General features: G+C 44.6%; 1 protein-coding gene across 6 annotated transcripts in view; it reads left to right on the forward strand.

Moving 5' to 3' along the window:
- The window catches only part of PTPRG (protein tyrosine phosphatase receptor type G), a 605523-nt gene that overhangs the window by 576364 nt on the left and 5702 nt on the right, over positions 1–23457 (forward strand). For all 6 annotated transcript variants that reach the window (XM_054036350.1, XM_054036352.1, XM_054036347.1 and 3 more), the window contains 13 exons: positions 1907–2003; positions 3330–3412; positions 3649–3783; positions 4044–4178; positions 4596–4768; positions 5719–5854; positions 6212–6358; positions 10696–10789; positions 11761–11837; positions 12300–12428; positions 14717–14863; positions 16578–16720; positions 20363–20498. In XM_054036350.1, coding sequence (XP_053892325.1) covers positions 1907–2003; positions 3330–3412; positions 3649–3783; positions 4044–4178; positions 4596–4768; positions 5719–5854; positions 6212–6358; positions 10696–10789; positions 11761–11837; positions 12300–12428; positions 14717–14863; positions 16578–16720; positions 20363–20498 — 1632 coding nt within the window. The remainder of the gene's footprint in view (positions 1–1906; positions 2004–3329; positions 3413–3648; positions 3784–4043; positions 4179–4595; positions 4769–5718; positions 5855–6211; positions 6359–10695; positions 10790–11760; positions 11838–12299; positions 12429–14716; positions 14864–16577; positions 16721–20362; positions 20499–23457) is intronic.

A 23457-nucleotide genomic window follows, 5' to 3' on the forward strand; every position in this document is an offset into this window, starting at 1 on the left:
CTTCTGCATCCTGGCGCTGCAAGGCAGAACTAGAAAAAGTGCACACATTAATATGAAAAATATTTTTCCATGCTAGAAATGAAAGTCTGTCCATTTAGACCAGCTGAGGATTCAGCCGGATTTCTTTGTCTTTGCTGAGCTCATCCCCTTGACTGTAGTCTGGTCCTCCCTATGGAAGAGTGAGAAAGGCAGTGTTCGCTGGGGAGCGCCTTGTGAATATAAAGCCACAAAACGTACTTGGTTTTAGTATATTTTGCACTTTTAAAATGTAAATGCTGTGGAAAATATCAAAATTACTATGCAACCCCTTTGTGAAATGTCTGCATAATGCTGAACTCTGTTACATCTGCTGTTTGTATAGCATTTCTCTTGATAATTTTCTCTGTCACTTAGCTCCTGATCTTTGTAGCAGCTGTGCACTGCTAATGACTTCCTTTATTAGGCAGGTTCTCTACGGTTGTTTTTTAAGCCTCTAGTACAAAATAATTTGGCACCCCATAATCTTGGAGAGAACGGGGTTTTGGAAAGGGATTTCTTGGGCCCACAAAAATATTTATAAACATGGTTTCTTCCACCACTATTTAAACAAACATGCACTGAACTATTTTCAAAAAGTGTGGAAAGAAATGGAATAATAATGTTAATGTTAAGGTGCTGAGCTCTTAGCTTTGTCATTAGGATCTTTTTTCTGGATGTAAAAGAGTGTTAACATTTTGAGGCTGTGATTAAGCACGTGTAAGAAAGTATATCTTGAACGTGATATTGCTATGAGTCACTTGATTTAAATATCACCCCAGATTAGCACAGGGACATGTCAGACTGGCAAAGTCTGCAGGACATTCTCTGAAACCTTGTAACCCTTTAGATGAATCTAGCAGAAGGCAAATCTCTGCTATGCTAATGCTGTGAGGAGAAGACACCCACTCCGCTGTTTTAACAGACCCACATTGTACGGTTTAATTGTGTATGCTAGAATTATGCTGAGAACTGAAAGTCAGTAGGAGTCAGGCACCTAAACTACTTAGACATTTTTGTAAACTCCAGTAGGCACCTCTCTGCATCTTGAGGCACATAAATCCCTTTGTACCTGTTACCCGTGTTCTATTATATAAATTAGATGAATTGCCTAAATATATGTACCTAAACATGGATAACATTACATTTTTCTTTCAAAAAAGTTTTTTACTCTTCAGTCATTGCTGTCAGTTGTATTTAATGTACTTTTCATAACCATCAGATAATTTTTTTTAAAATTGTATTGACGTCATTCCTGTGCAAAAAGCTAACAAATGACCACTACGGCACTTGCATTCCTTTAAAGCCATATTTTGAAGGCAACATAAATAGGTACACAGTAGGGCTGGTCAAAAATTTTCTAATGAAATTATATTTTGGACTACATTTCCCATGATGCACCATGACCAGTGACTCCTATGAGACACCCCTTCTTCTCATCAAGAGAGTAGAAACTGGTGCATCCTGGGAGTTGTAGACTGTCTAGAAAACTCAGCTTATAGAGGAGGAAAGCACGTAAACTATGACTTCTACCAGTGTTGCCATTTTGAATTGAAATATTTTTTGAAAACTAAATTCGTCAACGTTTTCTCTGGGGGAGAGAAAATCCTAATCTGACCAGCTCTAGTGCATAGGTCTTTCATTGATCATTGCAGAAGGAGTGAATTCCACCCATTCTGGAGACCTGATTCTGTAATCAGAGACCAGGACTCAGTTAACATCCCTGATTTAACCAGAATGTGTCTTACTGGACTACACTGAAAGATTACAACAAAGAAATGAAGCCATTAAAATGTTGATGTTTAAACATGTTTGCAAAGAGCTGTTGTAAAATGAAACAAACCATGTTTTTGTATTTATCTATTTTCCATCTGAATAATTCTGTCACTAGGAAGTGCAACGCTGTACAGCCGACATGAACATCACAGCAGAACATTCCAATCACCCAGATAACAAGCACAAGAACAGATACATCAACATTTTAGCATGTGAGTAAGCAATTACGGTAAATACAGTACATAAATTGTACAAGGCCCTCTGCTTTAAGAGGGTCAGTGCATGAGTGGAAAACCCAGGTTGTTTTAAATTAATTTTAATCGGAGGGACAGCAATTAACAATTACAATTCTAGTCTTGTTGAAGTCTATATGAGTTTTGCCATTGACTTCAATGGGGCCAGGGTTTCGCCCAGGCTTTTTACTGGGAAAACATTGACAATTTGGTGTTAGATATTGCAAGTTTAGCTTACAAAAGTAGCACTCCTGCATAAGACAATGCAACTGAATAATTAAGATCAAATTACTGCCAGAACTCTATATGCTAATCTGAAAAGCGACTTAAGGGAGATGTGTGGTGGATCAAAGTGTTTTATTGATGATCCTTGGGATTCATTTTATCTTCCCAAATATGCTAAAACTGAGATCGGTATGTCTGTCACATTTCAAACTGCTCCACAAGAGAGAGCGACTTGGACAAACAATGGCCTTCTTAGCACATTGCAGGTCTCTCTCATCGTCCTGCGGAGAATTGCAGAGCTGAAGTCCGTTTCAGGACTGCAAATTATTCTGGGTCTGAGCTGGGAGGTGGAATAACTTTCTCTGTTGTCATCTCTCATGTAGAACTGATGGGAGATTGTCAGTCAACACATATTGTGTAGCAGTACTGAATTCCTGCTCCTGTAAAGGTCACAATGCAAAGCTTTGCGCTCAAGAACACCAAATGCAAATGGGACAAATCCAGCATGATTTTAATTGTATAAAAAATACAACCCTCTGACTTACATCCTCCGAGAGGGAGGATGGCCCAGTGGTTAGGGTGCTAGCTTGGGTCTTGGAAGACACCCGCACAATTCCCTGCTTTCTGTGTGACCTTGGGCATGTCAGTCTCTCAGTTTCCCCATCTGTAAAATGAAGATATAGCACAGCCCCAGTGTTGTGAGAATTACATGTAAAACAACAACGGAAAGGGGAGTGGAGAGACCTTTCAGGCACTCAGATACTACGGTAAGGGGGCAGTCCTTCGATAGGTCCCCCTACTCCAAGCACACCTACTCCTCCCATTTCATACTTTTTAAAGGGACGCTGTCATATACTAAAAAATAAAACCACCCCTCATTTGTGTACAGCCCGAGGCTGTGATCCCGCAATCAGATCCGCGAGAGCAGACCCTTCCCTTTCCATCACCGGAAAGCCAGTTACACAGGTTATGTGCCGGCAAAGTGAATCTCACCCATAATTTGCTAGGAAATGGGATGGTTTACCTGCCTTATTTTTAATGTGCTGTCCCTTAGTGCTTCTCTGCTGTTTTTTCTCATAGATGATCACAGTAGGGTGAAACTAAGGCCTTCGCCAGGAAAAGATTCTAAGCACAGTGACTACATTAATGCTAATTATGTTGATGTAAGTTGTTTGAATATTTTTTCTCCTTTCTCGTTGTAAATACGTTCATAAAGGGGGAAATCTATCCGATTGCTCCTTATGAAGCCTTTGTGTTTTCTGACTTCCCCTGGACTCCTGCTACAAACTCCTCAAATATTCAAAACAGGAAAGACACCTCTCTTTGTTATCTGTAAATTATTAATATATCTGACCTGCTGCTGCTTTCATCTTACTTTGCATTTTGGTTTTCTTTGAAGGGTTACAACAAAGCAAAAGCCTATATTGCCACCCAGGGACCTTTAAAGTCTACGTTTGAAGATTTCTGGAGAATGATTTGGGAACAAAATACTGGAATCATTATCATGATTACAAACCTCGTGGAAAAAGGAAGAGTAAGGAACCATGTAGCTTGATAATGGCTACCCTTTTCTATTTAATATAGTGAATTAAATCCTGCCATCCGATTCATGAATGGGCAGAATTTGACCCATTAGCTTTAAATACACAAATAGCATATTGCTATATCATATGTAAATCCCATAGCAGAGATATAAATTACTAGGCATGATTTTTTACCCTTTCTAATAAACTCTAAATATGGTTTTAATAAAACCAAAATGACCCCAACCCATCTAATTCTCCCTTCATTCAGAGAAAATGTGATCAGTACTGGCCGACAGAGAATAGCGAGGAATACGGCAACATTATAGTCACATTGAAGAGCACAAAGGTACATGCCTGCTACACCGTCCGCCGTTTCACAGTCAGGAACACAAAAATGAAAAAGGTGAGTGAGCCCCCTCTGTTCATGTTAATTTCCTGTCTGGCTTGTTAAGTGCAAGCAAGGGGTCTTGCCTGCTACGTGTACAACTTTCAGCAGCTGGCTGGTGGGAAATAACTAAGTGAAGCCCGGGTTACTGGCTGTCTGGCGACAGCATTTACCCTGCACCCACAGTACGGAGCTGTGCAGAGTTTGTTTTCCCTTGGGGGAGTTCTCCTGGCCATTATTTCCCCACTGTCGTGTGCATTTCTCCCCGGGACTCTGTCTGCATCGAGCGGGAGGCAGAGCTGGGGGAGCAGGGGCACTTCTTCAGTTTAGCCTCAGCTGACATGCACTTATTTGGACATGTCGATGGAGTTTGAAGTAGTTCCAGGCCTCCCCTTTCCGAATATTTATTCCTTGTTGGCTACGTTTTACACACAGGGTCAGAAGGGAAACCCCAAAGGGCGACAGAACGAGAGAACAGTTATTCAGTATCACTATACACAGTGGCCTGACATGGGAGTGCCAGAATATGCTCTGCCTGTGCTAACCTTTGTGAGGAGATCGTCAGCAGCCAGGACCCCGGAAATGGGACCCGTGCTTGTACACTGCAGGTATGGCAACTCTGGTTCACTAGGGCGTGGAGAGCACACTTTGGATGCAACAGGTACTGCAGGTGGGTTCTTATTAACATGCAAATACAACACACCAATTCAAAGCAGAATGAAACTCATCTCAGTGCAAAGCCTTTGAACCACTTAATCCCAGCAGGTGTAAATGACGCCTCGGTCTTCTGCAAGGTGCCGACACAGGGGTGAATTTCAGATGCGAGCAAGGGGCTGGCAAAGGACATGTACAACTCCACGTATTTGCTATTTGCACTAGACATTTCGAAGGTTTGTTTACAAAATTCCAGCCATCCAACCAGGGAGTAACCATGTCTCTCTAGACTGATCAGTCATGCTCTGGGAATAAAGATTAATGAATAATCAAAGACATAGTTAAGGAATTAGTTTGCAAACCACCCATGGTCTGAAAGATGTTAGCACTGATTGTACGGCAAACAGTTATTGGGAAATAGTCTGGTCACAGATAACTTTCATAGAGAAAAAGCAAGTAAATTCTGTGGCTACATTATTCACTATGAATAGAACACCCAGTGCTAGCTATGGGGGAGCTCTCACAGATGTTAAGGTCAGAATAACCATCGTGATCAACCATAATGATCATCTAGTTTGACTTCCTCCATAGAGTTTCACCCACAATCACTGGTGTTAGCAGTTGCACTCAGCAGGGGGCATCACTACAGATGTCCTCAGAAGGAAGCTAGAGAGGGAAAAGGAAACAAACATTTGGAAAAATAGCTAAAATAAGCACTCATTTTCTTGTGATTGAAATTGTAGAATGCATGTAACATGTTACTTAAGGACTTTAATGATCAGGAGGGTCAAGGTGTTCTCATACTGTAAAGTTTGGGGACAGGAATGTAGGAACTCTGTTTGCCATTGCTAACATTTAATTGAATACAGCAGAATTATCAGGGTTTCTTTCCTGTCCTTTGCAGTGCTGGTGTGGGCAGGACTGGTACCTACATTGTGATCGACAGCATGCTGCAGCAGATACAAGACAAGAGCACAGTTAACGTCCTGGGTTTCCTGAAACACATCAGGACACAGCGCAACTACCTTGTTCAGACAGAGGTAAAGCTTGGAGTGATACTGAATTGAAAGCAGTGCTCGTTTTTATGATGTGATCAAAAAGGAAATCGGTTTTTCAGTTACTTCTCTCTAAATGCGGAATACGTTGCAGCAGGTGTTTTGGTGACTTGGAATGTCTTTTTTCAAGACCAGAAACTTTTGATTCCTCCCTTGAATTCTTAAGTATTGTTTAGCTTATACTCATGAATGTATACTCCAGTCTGAGCGGTATTTGGAGACTGAGCTTGTTTTAAAAAGGAAATGTAACCCTTTCCTTCAGTGTGCTGTCCGCCTTCATTAATGACTCTGCTCGGTATAATTTTCTCCTAACTCTTAAACTGCTTGCTCTGGCCTTTCTAGGAGCAGTACATTTTTATTCATGATGCCTTGCTGGAAGCCATCCTTGGGAAGGAGACTGAAGTATCTGCAAACCAACTGCATAGTTATGTTAACAGCATCCTTATACCTGGAATAGGAGGAAAGACACGACTAGAGAAACAATTCAAGGTAAAGGTTTATCAGGCATCAGGAGTGATTTCACACCCACAGCCCCCTATCTTTTGTCACATGGAGAGTCTTTGCTATCATATCTAATAGGCAGAACGAAAGGCACCTGAACCAAAATGCTGGGTCCAAGCACCCCTGAATTTTGAAGAAGTTTCAGATTGAACAACCTTAGTTACAATGATGTAAATCAGGACTAATGCTATTGAAGTCAATGGAATATTAGGGTGATCAGCTGTCCCGATTTTATAGGGACAGTCCCGATATTCGGGGCTTTTTCTAATATAGGTGTCTATTACCCCCCATGCCCTGTCCTGATTTTTCACACTTGCTAACTGGTCACCCTAATGGAGTTATACTAGTGTAAAATTGGTGTAAAGAGAGAATTGGGCACTCATTTGAACTATGCTGCTGACCCCTTGTTCTATAAGGAGCTTGAACCAAAATGCTGAATCCAAACACTCCTTAGATTTTATTAGTTTTAGATCTAGATCAGGATCCAAACTTGGTTTCTCAGAACCATCTCTAGTTAAAACAAATGGAAATGGTTGTTGGTAGCGCAATTAAAATCCTCAGGATTGTATGAACGGGGTAAATTAGTTTTCTTGAGACTCTAGAAAAAAACAGCTGTTGCTTTTCCAGTAATACATTACAGATAATTTCATCATTAAAAAAAAGTTTGCCATTTTCTCACATTTAAGAATTAAAAGCCTCCAGCCATTTAAGATTTTCTGATTACATTTTAAATACACATTTAAAACTACTTTGTGTTACTGTGTCTCATTAGGTGTATCTGTGCAGACCCTGTTTTCACAGTTAAACTCCCTCAGACAAGTACCAGTTAAAGACATGAAACCATTAAACAAATTAAACCAGGTGCCAAATGATTCAAAAAATGAATAGGCCATTTTCTGAATTCACTGGTGAGACTTTCTGGGTTTCTGTAGCATCCATGACATTTTAGAGGCTTAACAACCAAATTAAAAAAAAATTGCAGTAGGAGAAAAAATCAGCACAGAAAAATGTTGAGACTTTTTCTAAGTGGTAAATAATAACTATAAAAATGTTTTTAGAGAGTGGTGGCAACAAATGCAGAAATACCGCAGGGTATGTCTACAGTGCAGTAAACCATCCACGCCTGGCCCAGGTCAGCTGACTCAGGGTCCGGGGGCTATAAATGATGGTGTGGACGTTCAGGCTCGGGTTGGAGCCCGGATTCTGGGACCCTCCCTGCTTGCAGCGTCCCAGAGCCTGGACTCCAGCCGGAGTCCAAATGTCTCCACTGCCATTTATAGTCCCGCAGCCCGAGCCCCGCACGCCTGAGTCAGCTGACCTGGGCCAGCTGGTTTTGGTGTAGATGTACCCTAAGTGTCTTAGCCACATAATTCCCATTTTCAGAAGTGACTTGATGCTTAGAAGCCTATGTCCCAATGAGACTCCTCAGGGCCAGATGTATAAAGGGACTTAAGCACCTAAAAATGCACATAGGCACCTACTGGCATTTACCAAAATACTTCAGTAAGTTAGCTACCTAACTTGCTTAGGAGCCTTTGAAAATGGGACATTAGGCTCCTAAAGGTCTGTCTACACTAGGGCAGCATGTAGCGCCTAGACACTGCATGCCCAGCTAGCACGGGTATAAACAGCAGGATAGACAGTGAGGCGTGGCTTAGGCAAGTAGCATGCCCTACACGCCTGAACCCTGGGATATACATCCTGCACTGCTCTCTACACGCTCAAGCAGTGCCTCTCACATCTGCACTGGTAATGTCTCCCGGCCAGAGCTTTTCCTCGCCGTAGTGAACGGCTCTGGTAGCAGGAAAAGGCTCTGGTGGAAGGAGCAGCTCTCTGCTGCCGGAGCCTCTCCCCGCAGGAGCCTTTCCCTGCTGCATGTAGCGATAGAGTGCAGCGACAAGGGTGAACACGGCCGCCTTTCTGTGCGGCAGGTAGCTACATGGCTAATACCTGTACTCTGCACACCATCGTAAGTGGAGACAAGGTCTACGTCACTTTTGTACATTTGAAATTTTTGCCCTGGGTGAATATTGGCAGCTATTTGATGTTACTTGGAGGTTTGGAATATCAGTAGAGAAGGATTAATTGGCAAATGGGGGACACAGCACTTGGTTCTGGAGTGAGAGTTTTGAGTGAAGGGAGAAACCTTTGTCTGAGAGGGTTTTTAACTTTTTTTTTTCCTTTTTTTTTAAATGGTGGCTGTTTCAAGTTGTTCAGAGGTTTGTAATAGTCCTGATGGGGATGGGATTAGCCACTGGGCCAACAGGTCTGTGCTCAGGGGCCCTGGCCAATTGACCTGCTACCCCGATGCCCCGACCCCACTCCCCGCAGGAGCGTGAGGGGGCCTGCAGGCAAAAGGGATGGAGCAGGGCCCCCACTTGCTCTGGCCCAGGGCTCCACAAAAGCATAATCTGCCTCTGCCTCCACATACATGTAGAGAGCCAAATAGATCGTTAGGCAGAATATATCAGTGCCACCACATTTAATTGAATGCCCATTATATATCTGATAGAGGGATATCTTTGATGAGATTGGTAAACTGCTATTCTCTTGTTGATATTTTAATGAATAGAGCTGGTCAAAAAATTTTCAACCAGAATCTTTTCCAGCTAAAAACTGGGGTTTTGTTGAAAATAAAATCACATGAAAATGTTGTCAGCTAAATTTTGATATTTTTTTTAGTGAGAAATTTCAAAACAAAACTTTTCATTTCAGTTTTTGAGAATTTGAAATTTTAATGTTCCCCTTCATTTTTCCTTTTTTGACACGCAGAACAATAAAATTAATAATGTACAGGTTTTATTCCACTTTTTCCAATCTCTTTTTACTTTTTTCCCCACTCCGCAACATTTCAAATCTTTGCCGTCTCTGGGAAAAATTACACAAGAGTAAAAAGAAAAATGTAACTCTGGCACTCTGAAACTGTTCCAAAGTTGAGGAACTTTTGAAAAGTTAGAGTGGGAAAAGAAAAAATAGAGGAAAAAATTGAAAGAAAAAACAAAACATTACCCCTCAGCATCATTCATTCTATTGCATTAATTGGCAAAATAAACAAAAAAGGAGAAAAGGGAGAAAATAAAAAAATTAAACACATTTTTTTTTAAAAACCAAATCCAAAATTTTGATTAAAAACTAAGTGAAATATTCATTTAATTTTGTTTAGCGATTTCCCACAAAAAGTTTAAAATGAAAATTTTTCATTTGAAATTATTTTTGTGGTGAGAAAAACAAGGTTTAGGACCAGCTCCAATATTGGCGACCTACTTTTGCTTCCAACAGTATCGAGCCATTGTAATGACTCTTGATATAATAACTGTGTAACATCAAAAGTGCTGCTCTCAGAGCAGGATAATGATACAGAAGGAGTGCAGTGTATCTGCACAATTTTCTTTCCTTTTTGTCTTTCCTTTTCCATAAGCTACATCAAACTTCAAATGCCTCTAGGGTATTCCATCCTGCAGAAGCAGATCTGAGGAGCTTGATTCTACAGCAGAGCTCTAGCCCAGCGGAGAGTTGGCATTGACAAAATATCTTCACCACCTGGTCCCAGCATAAATTAAAGCTGCTTTGACTTCTCCCTGTGGAGAATTAGGCATAAAGGAGCCTTGATCTGCCACTCCCTCTGTTCTCCCCCTGACCGCCTGCTTCACATTCCCTGCCTCCCCTTATACTGAGCAGTGGAGTTCTGGTCCAGAAAGCAGAAGAACCAGCTTTACACCAGCTTTACACCAGCAATGATTTTCCCCACACAGAAGGATACTCTAGGACAAATCTCCTGCCACCTCAACTTCATTCTGTGCCACGGAAGTGGCACAAAGTGAACCTGGCAGACTGGAGAACGTGCCCCAAGATGGCTGGTCTCAGCTGAAAGCGTTTTGGGCTCACAATAGGCCACAGCAGTAAATAAACTTCCTTAGGCATGAGCTTGTTTCAATTTAAAAAGGGAGAGAGAGAGAGGCTTGCTTTTGTTGGGTTTTTTCCCCCTGAGACCTGCTAGTGGGCTAAACATCCCTGCAGGGCTTCAGAATAAATTGTCAAAAGTAACTAAATCTAGAGTGTTCTGTGAAAATCAACTTGGAATGGAATTTCATTTTGATGTGTGCCAAAGCTGAGATCTGTGGAGACCTTAGTATCCAATAAGCAGCCATATATTTTATGAAGAGGATGATTCCTATTGGCATTTTGAGTACTTTAAGCAAACCTGACCATACAGCTTGTTCTTCCAGTGAGGTATTTTTTCTAGGAGCTGCCAAGGAAAAACTTTCCTCTTCCTTTTGAGGGCTATGAAAACTTCGTCAAACCAGTTCCTACTTATTTTCTTTCAGCTGGTTACACAGTGTAATGCAAAATATGTGGAATGCTTCAGTGCTCAGAAAGACTGCAACAAAGAGAAGAACAGAAACTCATCAGTTGTGCCCTGTAAGCTCACCTCTTTGGTTTGATTACTGCTTAGCATAACTTTTTGTGTTGAATTCTGTTGGTTATGCATGAAGAGGCATAGCAGCCAGGAAGGAGAATGGTTGTGTTTTGTTCAGCCAAAGATGTCTTGTCTTTAGAAATTACTATGGTGAAACTGAGCAAAAGGACCTGGTGATGGTGTCAGCATAATGCATTGTCCAAGCAAAATGTTAATCTGAGGAGTTTAAGTTTTTGAATAATTATATGGCGGGGGGGGGGGGGGGGACTTTCTAGCTACGGAATCACAGTAATGCAGTCATGTTTGCATCTGTACTCGGATAATATCTCGCAATGCGATTGAAGTTGATTGTTTGGTAGTGTTGCTACTATGAGTAAATTACCACATTTGGCTCAGTTAGTAGCACATTATGCACACTCTCAAAAAAAAAATTGGGGGACTGGAAATATAAACTACATTTCTTCCCTTTGGAGGAGAGGAGATGTGCTGAGGGAGTTATGTATGTTCTTGGGTGACTAATCAACGGGGATTGCCTCAGCTGTGGAGACAGCTGCCTGCTTGCCCCGAGGTCGGCGAAATGGTCATAAAGCAATGCTAGAAAAAGACTGGAGAAGCAAAATAAATCAGATGGTTTTGTGTGCAAATGGAGGCGAATAGAACGCTGTAGTCAAGAATGATCTGAAATCCCCTGCCATCACTGCATAGACTGTTATTTGATAATTCAGCCTGTTGTGAAAAGCTTTGCTATAGTAAAATCTGATTCCTGAAATTACTTTGTCCTTGTAGGAATATTGTACAACATTTCATTTTATATTCTGCTTTGGCTGGCAATGCTTTATCACAGTTACAGTGTGGGCCTGCTGCTGTGGGAGATGGGAGTTGTGTTAGATCTGATTTGTTAAAGTCATCTCAGAAATTCATGCTTTCTGCACCATGCCATGACCAGACTGTGATCATTTTTTTCATCTTATAGCTGAACGTGCTAGGGTGGGTCTCGCGCCACTGCCTGGAATGAAGGGAACTGATTACATTAATGCCTCTTATATCATGGTGAGAAAATCAGCACTTAATTATAGAGCAAAATCAACTGAAAGGTGTTAAATACCAGATTCCTACAATTGTCTTAATTTTGCATATAATGATTGAGTATAAAAGTTTTAACACATTTCATAATGTAAAACTTTTAACTATCTTTAATAAAAGATCATTGTTTAAAATATTTAAATTATGCAAAGCATTTTTATGGAATTAATTTTTCCATTACATGCACTCAAATAAATATTGGCATTAAGAGTAAATGAAAGCAGCAGGGACTCTGAGAAGTGGAAATGTACTCAGAGTGAAAATGGTTTGTGGAGAAATATTAATAATAGCACAGGAAAAAATTAGACTTGTACTGGATGTTTTCAGCTGTAGTCAAAACAACATTATCTGTTCCTATAAATAAAATGTAATGCTTTGAAAGTACTCGGTGTAATAAGGGACTGTGTGGTTCTGTCTTTGCTTTATAAGGGTTACTACAGGAGCAATGAGTTCATCATAACCCAGCATCCCCTTCCACATACAACTAAAGACTTTTGGCGAATGATCTGGGATCATAATGCACAGATCATTGTCATGCTGCCAGACAACCAGAGCTTGGTAAGTTAAACACTTAACTATGTATATACTATACTTCAATTACCGAGCACAGCCGGGTGCCGGAATTGGGTCACTCATGCACGCTGTTTATGTTTCCATTGAAAATGTAGCTAATTTTGAGCCATCTACTTAAATCTGAGTTCATACAACAAGCTTGTTACAGTCAACCATGTCGCTGATCTCTTTCAAATCGATTGTATCCTCCTCTAGGTGAAAGGTAACCTCAACTAGTGTATCCTGGCAGGACTGAATTACTAATGAACTGAAGGAAACCATACCGTTTCCTCAGAGCAGAGCAAAAATGATAGTTTAAGACTCTGTGCTATGTGTTTGTGGCCCGTGTGACGGAAAGGATGGGGACAATGAAGTTATTCGTTTGCCAGGGGCTACGGTTAAGGACAGCAAGTGGTAACCGAGACAATAGTGTAGTTATTAGTTTGCTTGGGGGGGACCTAAGGTTAAGGAGATCAAAGAGAGGATAAATACATGATTTCTGATTGAAGGGGGAAAGCAGTTGTGGTTGTATATGTGGATATAAATGGAAATAAAAGAGAGGGAGAATTCAAGTGTTAGAGGTGAGACAGGTGAAGTGTTAATGATAGCTTTCAGGTTAACCGGCATATGCCTAAAAAGAATGAGTGCTGAAAAGGATTAAGGTCTGAACAGTTGATTTTTTTCATATGTGCCTGACTAAAGTGTGGCTGAGAATGGTAGGGAAACAATGGTCTTCGTTCCTAGAAAAGAGTGGTTGTGAGGGCTGACACGTTTATATTCTTCCTTAGTGCAGTGAGATTAAAGGGATCAGCAGGAATTCCCAGGGAAAGAGCTTTCAGATAAGCACTATCAAATCAGAAAGAATTGATGAAAAGAGAGAGTGTCAGGTGAAAATGAAGAGGATGCTCCTGCCTTTAAAAGCACACGAAGCAATGCTGCTGAACACTTCTGATTATGATATAACTGGGAGAGGTGACACTTGGCTAGATATGAAAATACCTTGCAACTCGTCTTGGAAGGCACATAGTGCCAGATTCTGCCTTCGTTGTGAGGAGGGTGGTGGGGGTTGCCCTGGAAACAGGCGCCGGAATTTGGCACAAACTTTGTGATATGGTTAATGTCAATGTGGGTGAAGCTGAACATACAGTGCTGAGAGAAAGATGACAATGCAGACTGACTACTGTGTCTGAGTGAGTTTAGTCTGAGGGAGAAGGGTGAAATTATGGAACAATCAACAATATTAGGGACTATTTGAATATGATTCTATAAATTGAGGGCAACCTTTTCAGAAGCACCTGAGTGACTGGAGCCTAAGTCCTGTTTTCAAAACAGACGTAAGCACTTGGGAACTTAAGTATCATTGAAAGTCTTGCCCTGGGCACAGAGGGAGAAAATGGATTCATAGATGCAGAGGATAATGGTTCATGTTTTTTCAGAAGGAAAAACAATTTGCCTGATCTTGTCCTCAGAGACACAGGCAAGCAATGCCATGTAGTATGTCCAATTAACTTCTATGCTTATGCCGGCGCGTACCATACGACCTTGAATCCAAGAACAGGCACAGGCGTTGTTAGTATAATCTACAGCTGGTTATTCATGAAAAGTACTGAAACTCTTAATCCTTTTTTCCCCATCGCTGCGCTCTTTTTATTTAGAATTTACCCTCGCTCCTTCAGTAGACGATTTTTGCCGTAGACTAAAGTTTACAGAGAATTAAGCTGACCTGCTGTTTTCCTCAGGGTTAGGAATGTTTGGGTTTCTTTTTCTCCGTTCATAAAATTTCAACAACTAGATACGACAACCTCCAGTGTTCTGATCCAAAGCACAGTAAAGTCCGTCAGACTCTGTCCCCTGACAGTACTGGCTTTGGATGAGACCAAGATAGATAAGAATTAAAGACAATAACAAACAATTTCTAAAGTTCACTCAGTGTTTCTAAACAGGTACCTGACCTGACTGCAAAAGAAAGGGAGTAATGTACTGGGTAGACAGCAGGTGGTGTAGTCTGGGAAAGATTGTGTCTACATAAAGGTTAAGTGTAAGTTAACTAAAATAACCATTTCCCTATGAAACCAATTAAAAAGCGGAGTTGCACTATTTGGGAGGCACAGGAAGGATTACTTGAGGTTTGCTGACTACTCTAATAAATCTCTTTTAGACACAAACAGTTTTAAAGATCAGTTTCTGGTCATGTCTATGTATCAAATCCGTTTCTGGATCCATTGGATTTTTCAGTCATACATAAAATAAGCTATTTGGAAGACTGCAGTGATCTGTTTGTTTTACTCCCCCAGGCAGAAGATGAGTTTGTGTACTGGCCAAGTCGTGAGGAATCCATGAACTGTGAGGCCTTTACCGTGACCCTTATCAGCAAAGACAGACTGTGCCTCTCTAATGAAGAGCAAATTATCATCCATGACTTTATCCTTGAAGCTACCCAGGTAAAGTGAACCCCCACAATAGGTGCATTTGGGCTCTCCCTTTCATCCAACGCGTTAGCGCCTTCAGTTAAACTTTGCAATAAGACAGAGTTTGCAAATGATTTCAAAAGGATTTACTTGTAAATATATTGCCTGTGTGTCCAATGCAGGGGGAAGGATATGGATATTGGTTCCTTTTCCTTCTCACTCCCCAGACACTGAGATTCAGTGTCCTGTTTCCTTTTATAAATTCAGATTTTATAAATGAATTGTTTTGAAGCGATGATGGTGGCTCTGCATTTGCTAAACCACATTTATATTGAGCGACAACACCTATACTTTGACTGCTATCGCAATGGCAGATGTATTTAGCTGCAGGGAAGAAGATATTGTTACAAGCCCTTGGTAGCCTTTTTAGTCTGGATACCTTTGGTCGCTCTTCTCTTGTTTGACCAGCTGCCCTTGGAATATTAGAGATGCTGAAGAGACCAGTGGGCTAAGAAAGACCTATGTGGAGGTGGGCCCTGAATTGAAATGGCAAATATTTAAACAATTAAATATTTCATTATATTCAAAATGATTTAGTATGGACCCAAACCTGCTCCCTGGAGCCTCAGAGATGCCAGAACTGCACAGCTTGGCTGTGTTCTGCATTCACCCAGACCTCACTGAATCCTGCATGGGCAACTACACAGCCATTGCATGGTTGGATAATGTCTTCCCCTCTCCACAGGTGCATGCACATTGCCTGCCTCTGCATCACAGTGAGGGGAAGGATTTGTGCAGCTAACTGGCAACGAGTGGAGTCTCACAGAGGCTACGCAGCCTGCAGGCTGTTGAGTGATGTCTCTGAGATGAAGAGAGGATAGGGAGAGGGGCGCTGTCCAGCAGGCAGGAGGTTCCCCCCGTAGCAGTTAGGGTGAGGGGAGAATTATGTTATCATGCAGGCGGGCAAGGCTCGCAAGGTTATCATGCACCCTGGCATTTGCTGTACCATGGGCATAAAGAGATTTACTGAAGACTACCCAGAAATGCTACACGCCAACACACCCTGGTCCTCTCGAAGAGCTGCAGGACCAAGAGCTCTGTGATCTAACTCAGTAGTTCTCAATCGGTGGTCCGCACACACCCCTGGGGGTCTGCAGACTATGTCTAAAGGATTTGCAAAAGGTGGTCATTACCATAGAACAGTGGCTTTGAACCGGTGATCCACAGACGCCTGAGTGTCCGCAGACTATGTAGATTTCCAAAGGGGTCCGCACCTCCATTCGAAATTTTTTAGGGGTCTGTTCCTGGCTGTGCTTTCTGCTTGTGTAGGAGCAGCACCACGGTTAATGCAGTCCTCGGAGAGGGAGGGAAGCTTAGGGTCCATAGTCAGCTACTCGGAGAAAGGACTGGGAGAAAAGTGCTGGGCATCACCGCTTTGGCCCCCACTTGTGTGCCAGCCTGTCTGTCCCTGGATTGCTCAGATTGCTGCACAGCGGAATACACAGCGGTCTGGGGTGCATAGACAGTATATGTGCGCATAGGTGTGGATGATGCACACATCCATGTCTAACGTCGTTGCTCCTGACCTGCCGGGAGATGAGAATACTATTTCCATTTCTGGCCCCTCTCGTGTCTTCATTGACGGGCAGAATGGGGAGGAATGTCCCACTATAAAGAAGTCTCAGCATCCCTAAGTGTGTGAATATGGAGTTAAAATGGCTAACGACAGGATGGTTTTTCGTTTCAGGATGACTACGTTCTGGAAGTACGCCACTTTCAGTGTCCCAAATGGCCAAACCCAGATGCTCCCATAAGCAGTACCTTTGAACTTATCAATGTAATCAAGGAAGAGGCCTTAACAAGGGATGGCCCCACCATTGTTCATGATGAGTATGTCATCTGCCTTCTCTCATTTACATACAGCTTGTAAAAGGAATTTTACACTGGATAAGGGTGTAGATGGAGGAAAATGTCCTCACTCCTCTGGAGAGGATGGGTTTTCATGGCCTAAGTTCCACAATCTAAGTACCTAGCCTCCCTGAATTGCAGCCAGTCATCATGCTTCAAAGGCAAATAAATTGAATTTAATGCAGTTTATTATGTTTGGGGCTTTCAGGCCAGACCCTCCCCCCGCCCCCAAATTCTAATAGCTTTAAAACCGGTGAGAGCCATAGTTTAGACCAGACTCCAGAGTTGTTTTTTTATTAAACCAGTTTCAAAACCACCCCAGGACCCCTGTGTAATAATGTAGGTCTAATGTGCCACCTATGACACAGGGCTTTACTTCAACAGTATGTAAATAGGATTGAATCAGTTCAGCTCTGCTGGTTCTCAAGGTGCACAGCAAGCATAATTTCTGCCACAGAAGCTGAGGTTTCTTTATGGTGGGTTTATTTTGCCCACTTCCTACAGCCATTCTGTGGAGCCATCTTGACATCAGCTGGATGAGAAGGAAACACCCACCCCCGCAAGAGGTGTCGCTGCTTTCTAAGAAATAGTTCTGCAAAGCAACCGCATGTTTGTGTGCCCAGTAACAATTCAACAGCTGATTATAGGGGATGCTAATTCTTACATCACACATTCATTTTTACTGATGCTTTGCATACATTCATGGCAGTTTCCAGCGCTGGAAAATGTACTGGTTGTAAAGCAGAGCCTAGTGCCTGACAGACCCACAACAGCTCTTCTCAGAGGGAGAAATTCACCAACATGCAGAGGACCAGCACAAGAATTATGCACCACTTAAGTGCCAAGGAAGCCCATGCAGGTTGAACTCTTAGTCTGGGAACCACTTTGAAGAACTGTTGTGAGAGCCATTAGACCAGCCATGATCTTTAGTCAATGCTGCAGCAAGATACATTGGAGCTAATGGGGAAATCTTTGAGGCCTTACTTATTTTGCAGAAGCCTTACCATGCACTGGGATTTCAGTGGTCAGCCAGGCTAATGACTGAGATGTAAAATCGCATGTTAGTATTCTGCTGCTGCAAAGCAACCTTTCCGGTAAAGTATTGCTACTACAACAGGTTCTCGTGACAAACTCCTACAAAGAGTGACTGGGGCCTGGGCAATGGGTTTTCTCCCTTTCTGCCTCTCTAATGCATAGTGTAAGCTCTATTGCATTTTGGCAGCTTTTATTAATTTGAGGCTAGTTTTAATATTGATGCTTTGGCTAGTCTGGAGTGCCGTTTTGCTGCACTTGCATTATTCAAGAGTATGCTTTACCAAATTAGAACCGTTATTGATTTGGGCATTTCATGCTAGACAGCCCTCTCCCTCCTTCCCTCCCAGAAAAAAACCCCAAACAAATCCTCAAAACTGTGATTCTAAAAGCACTGAGTAACTTTTTTCTGTAAATTGCTTTTTTGGTTTATTTGTCGTAGTCAGTGATTTTTATTTTTATGCCTAGCATATAATGTGTATTGCACCTTTGATTTGGAGGCTGAGCAAATGTAGCTGAAAATAAAAATCTCCCTTTAGTATGTGCAACAGCCGCATCCAATAATCCACTAATAATTACAACTGTGGATTAATTCCAATTGTATGGATTTGCAAATACTAAATGCAAATGGGATTTAGGAAGCACTTGGTAGACGACTTGATGAAGAAACATTTCTAAAAAGTTCTGGAACTCTACCTACAAACCACCTGTTAAACACTAACAATTTACACCCAAATCTTCAAACATGGTTGCCTATATTTAGGCACCAAATTAAGGATTTTGTGGTCTGATTTTCCAAGATGTTGAGCACACAATAGCTCCCATTCAGGACATTGAGAGCTGTAGGTAATCAGCATCTCTGAAAATCAGTCCATTAGGGCCTTAAACAGGCATTTAGGTGTCTCCCTTTAGGCACCTATGTTGTCCTTAACCCATAAGGACAATGAGCCCGGCCTTGTTTGGTGTGCAGTTCGTAGGTGACTAAGGCAAGGCCCATGCTGACTGAGACAGAGGGGCGTCACTTTTGACTAAATTCAGTTTGCAGTTATCTTCAGAAATCACCGAGGCAGTGTTGTGTTTAGTCCTATTAAAATGAGGCAGAGATCCTGTGGAAATAATAGCATGTAATCCTGGGTTTAAAGACTGTATCGCAACACAAACATAGAAGGGGAACCAGAGTCAAGGTTGGCTTGAGTTCTTAACATTCTTTTAACATAGTCTTTGCCATGGGTTTGTTGCTATGGGCATGGGCGTGGCTGGAGCTTGCTCCATACCAGCAATCCCTGGCACAGACATTTCACCTGACTCTGGTGTCTCACAAACAGGTTCTGCGCTGCCCTCAGGTCACAAACCATTGCTAAAATTCTGATAGGGTGCCTCCAGTGAATCAGTATCAGGCCTGGTCTACACTGGGGAAGGGAGGGGGTCAATGTAAGGTACGCAACTTCAGCTACGGGAATAGCATAGCTGAAGTCGACGTATCTTATTTCGACTTACCTCCCGTCCTCACGGCGCGGGATCGACGGCCACGGCTCCCCCGTCGACTCTGCTACCGCCGCTCGTCCTGGCGGAGTTCCGGAGTCAACGGGAGCGCGTTCAGGGATCGATATATTGTGTCTAGACGAGACGCGATAGATCGATCCCCGATAGATCGATCGCTACCCGCCAATTTGGCGGGTAGTCTGGACATACCCTCAGTAGCATTTCTTGAACGCCTTTATATCTCAGCCACACCCAGAAGTGCTGCCTTTTGCCTACAAACAAGACCTAGCTCAATTGAAGGGTGTTAACGAGATGTTTGTCATTGACTCATGGGCACTTAGTATCCAGCTTAGGCTTTGTCTACACTGGACTTTCGTTGGGAAAACTTTTGTCCTTCGAGGGTGTGAAAAAAACACACACACCCCAACGACAGAAGTTTTGCCAACGAAAAGCGCCGGTGTGAACAGCGCTTTCTTGGAAGGAGAGTTCTCCTGCCGGCAAAGCTACTGCCGCTCGTTGGGGGTGGAAGTTTTTTGTCGGCGAGAAGGCTCTCTCCTGCCGACAAACAGTGGCTACACTGCATGTCTTTTAGCAGCATGGCTGTAGCGGCACATGTGTGTTGCTAAAAGGTGCGTAGTGCAAACATAGCCTTAGACTGTCTTATATAATTGTCAGAGGGAGCGGAAGAATTAAGCTTGTTTGGTTGTCATGGCCTGTGATTTGCTTGAGTTCCCATAAACGTATTGTAAAATACACTGCAATGTAATGGAAACGCTTCTACGCAAACAAAGTGTGAAATTTAACTCTGCTTTTGCGCAGTCCAAGCAGGGTATTTTTAAACGGTTCACATTATTTGGTTGATATGGTTCTTTATATTGGAATCCACAGTTAGCTCAAGATAGCCAGTGTATGGTTAATGCTACTTGGCTATTCAAATGGCTAAAAATGACTTGTTCGCCCATATAGAGTAGAACATTGAATATTTACAAAAAGTGAAGAAAACAATGTATGTAGCACTTGGATAAGCCTGAATCAAAGTTCCGTGGCAATTTGCCAAGGTGCCCAGGTTCACCTCTGTACATCTGACCATGGCGGTGTTGTGGTTTGCAGGTATGGAGCTGTGTCAGCCGGAACGCTGTGTGCCCTGACCACCCTTTCCCAACAGCTGGAGAATGAAAATGCTGTCGATGTTTTCCAAGTGGCAAAGATGATCAATCTTATGCGGCCTGGAGTATTTACAGACATTGTAAGTCTTTCAGTGGAGGATAAAATTGGTCCTTTATAAGGCTTGTGCTGACAAGTAAAACTTGAATTAAGACGCACACACAACATGGTGTCCATCACCAAGCCATGTTGCCTCTGCTGCCAAGCAATGGAAGTTTCTTAATGGGTCCGTTTGTGTTTTCGTGCAGCTACGAGGCTCCCACACAGGCTCTCACTACATTAAGCACATTCAGAAAATAATCCCAACCAGTGCTACTACTGCTTTAGCAGAACCAAAGTGAGGGAGCCTTAGTGAAATTATGGGCCTGATTCTGGGAATCACTCCACTCCCTCTACACTGAAAACGTGTCAGATTCCCCCGTGGGTATAAACACAGTCCCTAGGGTTACCATATTTCAACAATCAAAAAAGAGGACAGGAGGAGCCCCGCCCCTGTCCTAGCCCCGCCCCCGTCCTGTCCTAGCCCCGCCCCTGCCCCTTCCACTCCCTCCCACTTCCTGCCCCCTCAGAACCCCCAACCCTCCCCCCCACTCCTTGTCCCCTGACTGCCCCCCAGGACTCCACCCCCTCCCTAAGCCTCCCTGCCTCTTGTCCCCTGACTGCCTCCTCCTGAGACCTGCCCCACATCCTAACTGGCCCCCTAGTACCCTACCCCCCTACCTGTCCCCTGACTGCCCCAACCCTTATCCACACCCCCACCCCCTGACAGCCCCCCCCCAGAACTCCTGACCCATCTAAACCCCTCTGCTCCCTGTCCCCTGACTGCCCCCTCCTGGGACCCCTGCTCCTAACTGCCCTCCAGAACCCCACCCCCTACCTAAGCCTCCCTGTGCCTTGTCCCCTAACTGCCCCCCAGGACCCTACCCCCTACCTGTACCCTGACTGCCCAAAACCTTATCCACCCCGCCCCCAGAAAGCCCCCCCCAAACTCCCAACCCTCCCCTGCTCCCTCTCCCCTGACTGCCCCCTCCTGGGACCCCTGCTCCTAACTGCCCTCCAGAACCCCACCCCCTACCTAAGCCTCCCTGTTCCTTGTCCCCTAACTGCCCCTTCCTAAGACCCCTCTCCCTAACTGCCCCCCAGGACCCTACCCCCTACCTGTACCCTGACTGCCCAAAACCTTACACCCCCAACCCCCAGACAGCCCTCCCCAGAACTCCCAAACACCCCCCCGCTCCTTGTCCCCTAACTGCCCCCTCCTGAGACCCCCCACCTGTACCCTGACTACCCAAAACCTTACACCCCCAACCCCCAGACAGCCCCCCCCCGAACTCCCTGACCCATTCAACCCTCCCCCCTGCTCCCTGTCTCTTGACTACCCCCCCCCCAAACCTCCCTGCCGCTTCTCTGGCCCCCGGCCCCCTTACTGTGCTGCAGAGCAGCGCACTCGACAGCGGGGGAGGGCAGCAGGGTCGGAGCCGGCGATCTGTGAGTGGAGGGAGGGAGAGGAGGGGGGGTGTCAAGTTTCAGGAGGGAGGAGGGGGAAGTGCAAGCAGGGCTCTGGCTCTGGCTGTCGGAGCACCGGCTGCTTTGTAAGCGCGCGCACGCTCTGCATGGGAGGGGTAGGGTTACCATATTCTGTGCCTCCAAATGGAGGACACTCCACGGCCCACGGCCCCGCCCCCAGCCCCGCCCATACCCCCGCCCCAACCCCGCCCCCTCCCCAAAGTCTCCGCCCCCTCCCCTGCTTCCCGCGAACATTTGATTCGCGGGAAGCCTGAAGCAGGTAAGGGGGGTGTGGGGGGGAGGAGGCACGGCCCCGGCCGACCACCCCCGGCCCGCCCAGCACTGCCGGCCCCCGGCGGCCCGGCGCACCCCCGGGCTCCCCGCCGGCCCGCCGGCCCGGCTGACCGGCTCCCCGGGGGCCCGGCTCCCCGCGGGCCCGGCTGACCTGCTCCCCGCCGGCCCGGCTCCCCGCGGGCCCGGCTGACCGGCTCCCCGCCGGCCCGGCTCCCCGCGGGCCCGGCTGACCGGCTCCCCGCCGGCCCGGCTCCCCGCGGGCCCGGCTGACCGGCTCCCAGCCCGGACCCCGGCCCGGCCCCGCGCCCCCGGCTCCCCGTCCGGCCCCGCGCCCGGCACTGCACCTCTAGTTCCCGGCCCGGCACCATGCCCCCTGCCCCGCACCGCCGGCCCCGGCCGAGCACCACCCAGCCCTCCCGATTTTCCCGGACATGCCCGGCTTTTGGGGATTTCCCCCCGGACGGGGATTTGAGCCCCCAAAAGCCGGACATGTCCGGGAAAATCCGGACGTATGGTAACCCTAGGGAGGGGGAAGGAGGGGAAGTCCGGACATTGACAAATTCCCCCCGGACGCTATTTTTAACCCGAAAAAGCCGGACATGTCTGGGGGAATCCGGACGAATGGTAACCCTAACAGTCCCAGCATCGGGGATAGAGGCGGGACTGGGCCATAACATGCTGCACTCCAGCTATCCTTGTCTGGTGGCCCCTAACCATAGCCAATTGATATAGTTCAGAGTAACCCTCAGACTAAGACCCAGAATCAAGGAGCCATAACTGTCTTCTTCACCCACTCATGCCCCCAAGCTGCCATCTGAGAATCTAGCCCGACATCTATAGTTAGTGTCTGTTTATATACTCAGAGCCAATATTCACAAAGCCATGAAATCACCGCCATTCTGAATGTGATTTTACATAGTTATTACTCATAAATTCTACGACATTGTTAAAGATACACATAACAATGAAATGAAGGAGGAAAAAAGAAAATGGCTAACTGGAAGGAAGCCCCAATTACTAGAACATTGGCAGAAGCCTTCTTAAGTTTGCCCTGATGAACCGTACAGTTTCTTGCATGTTACATAATGTACTTCACAAGTGCATTTCTGGCCTGATCCGATGCCTTTGAAATCAATGGAAAGATTCCAGACAACACTGGATCAGTTTCTGTAAGAGTCACCCTGAATATAAGGCAGTATTACATGTGCTGGGTTTGGTTGCTCACCAGATAGTCTCTTTGC

This window comes from Malaclemys terrapin, chromosome 7, assembly GCF_027887155.1.
Source record: "Malaclemys terrapin pileata isolate rMalTer1 chromosome 7, rMalTer1.hap1, whole genome shotgun sequence".
NCBI classification, from domain to species: domain Eukaryota; kingdom Metazoa; phylum Chordata; order Testudines; family Emydidae; genus Malaclemys; species Malaclemys terrapin.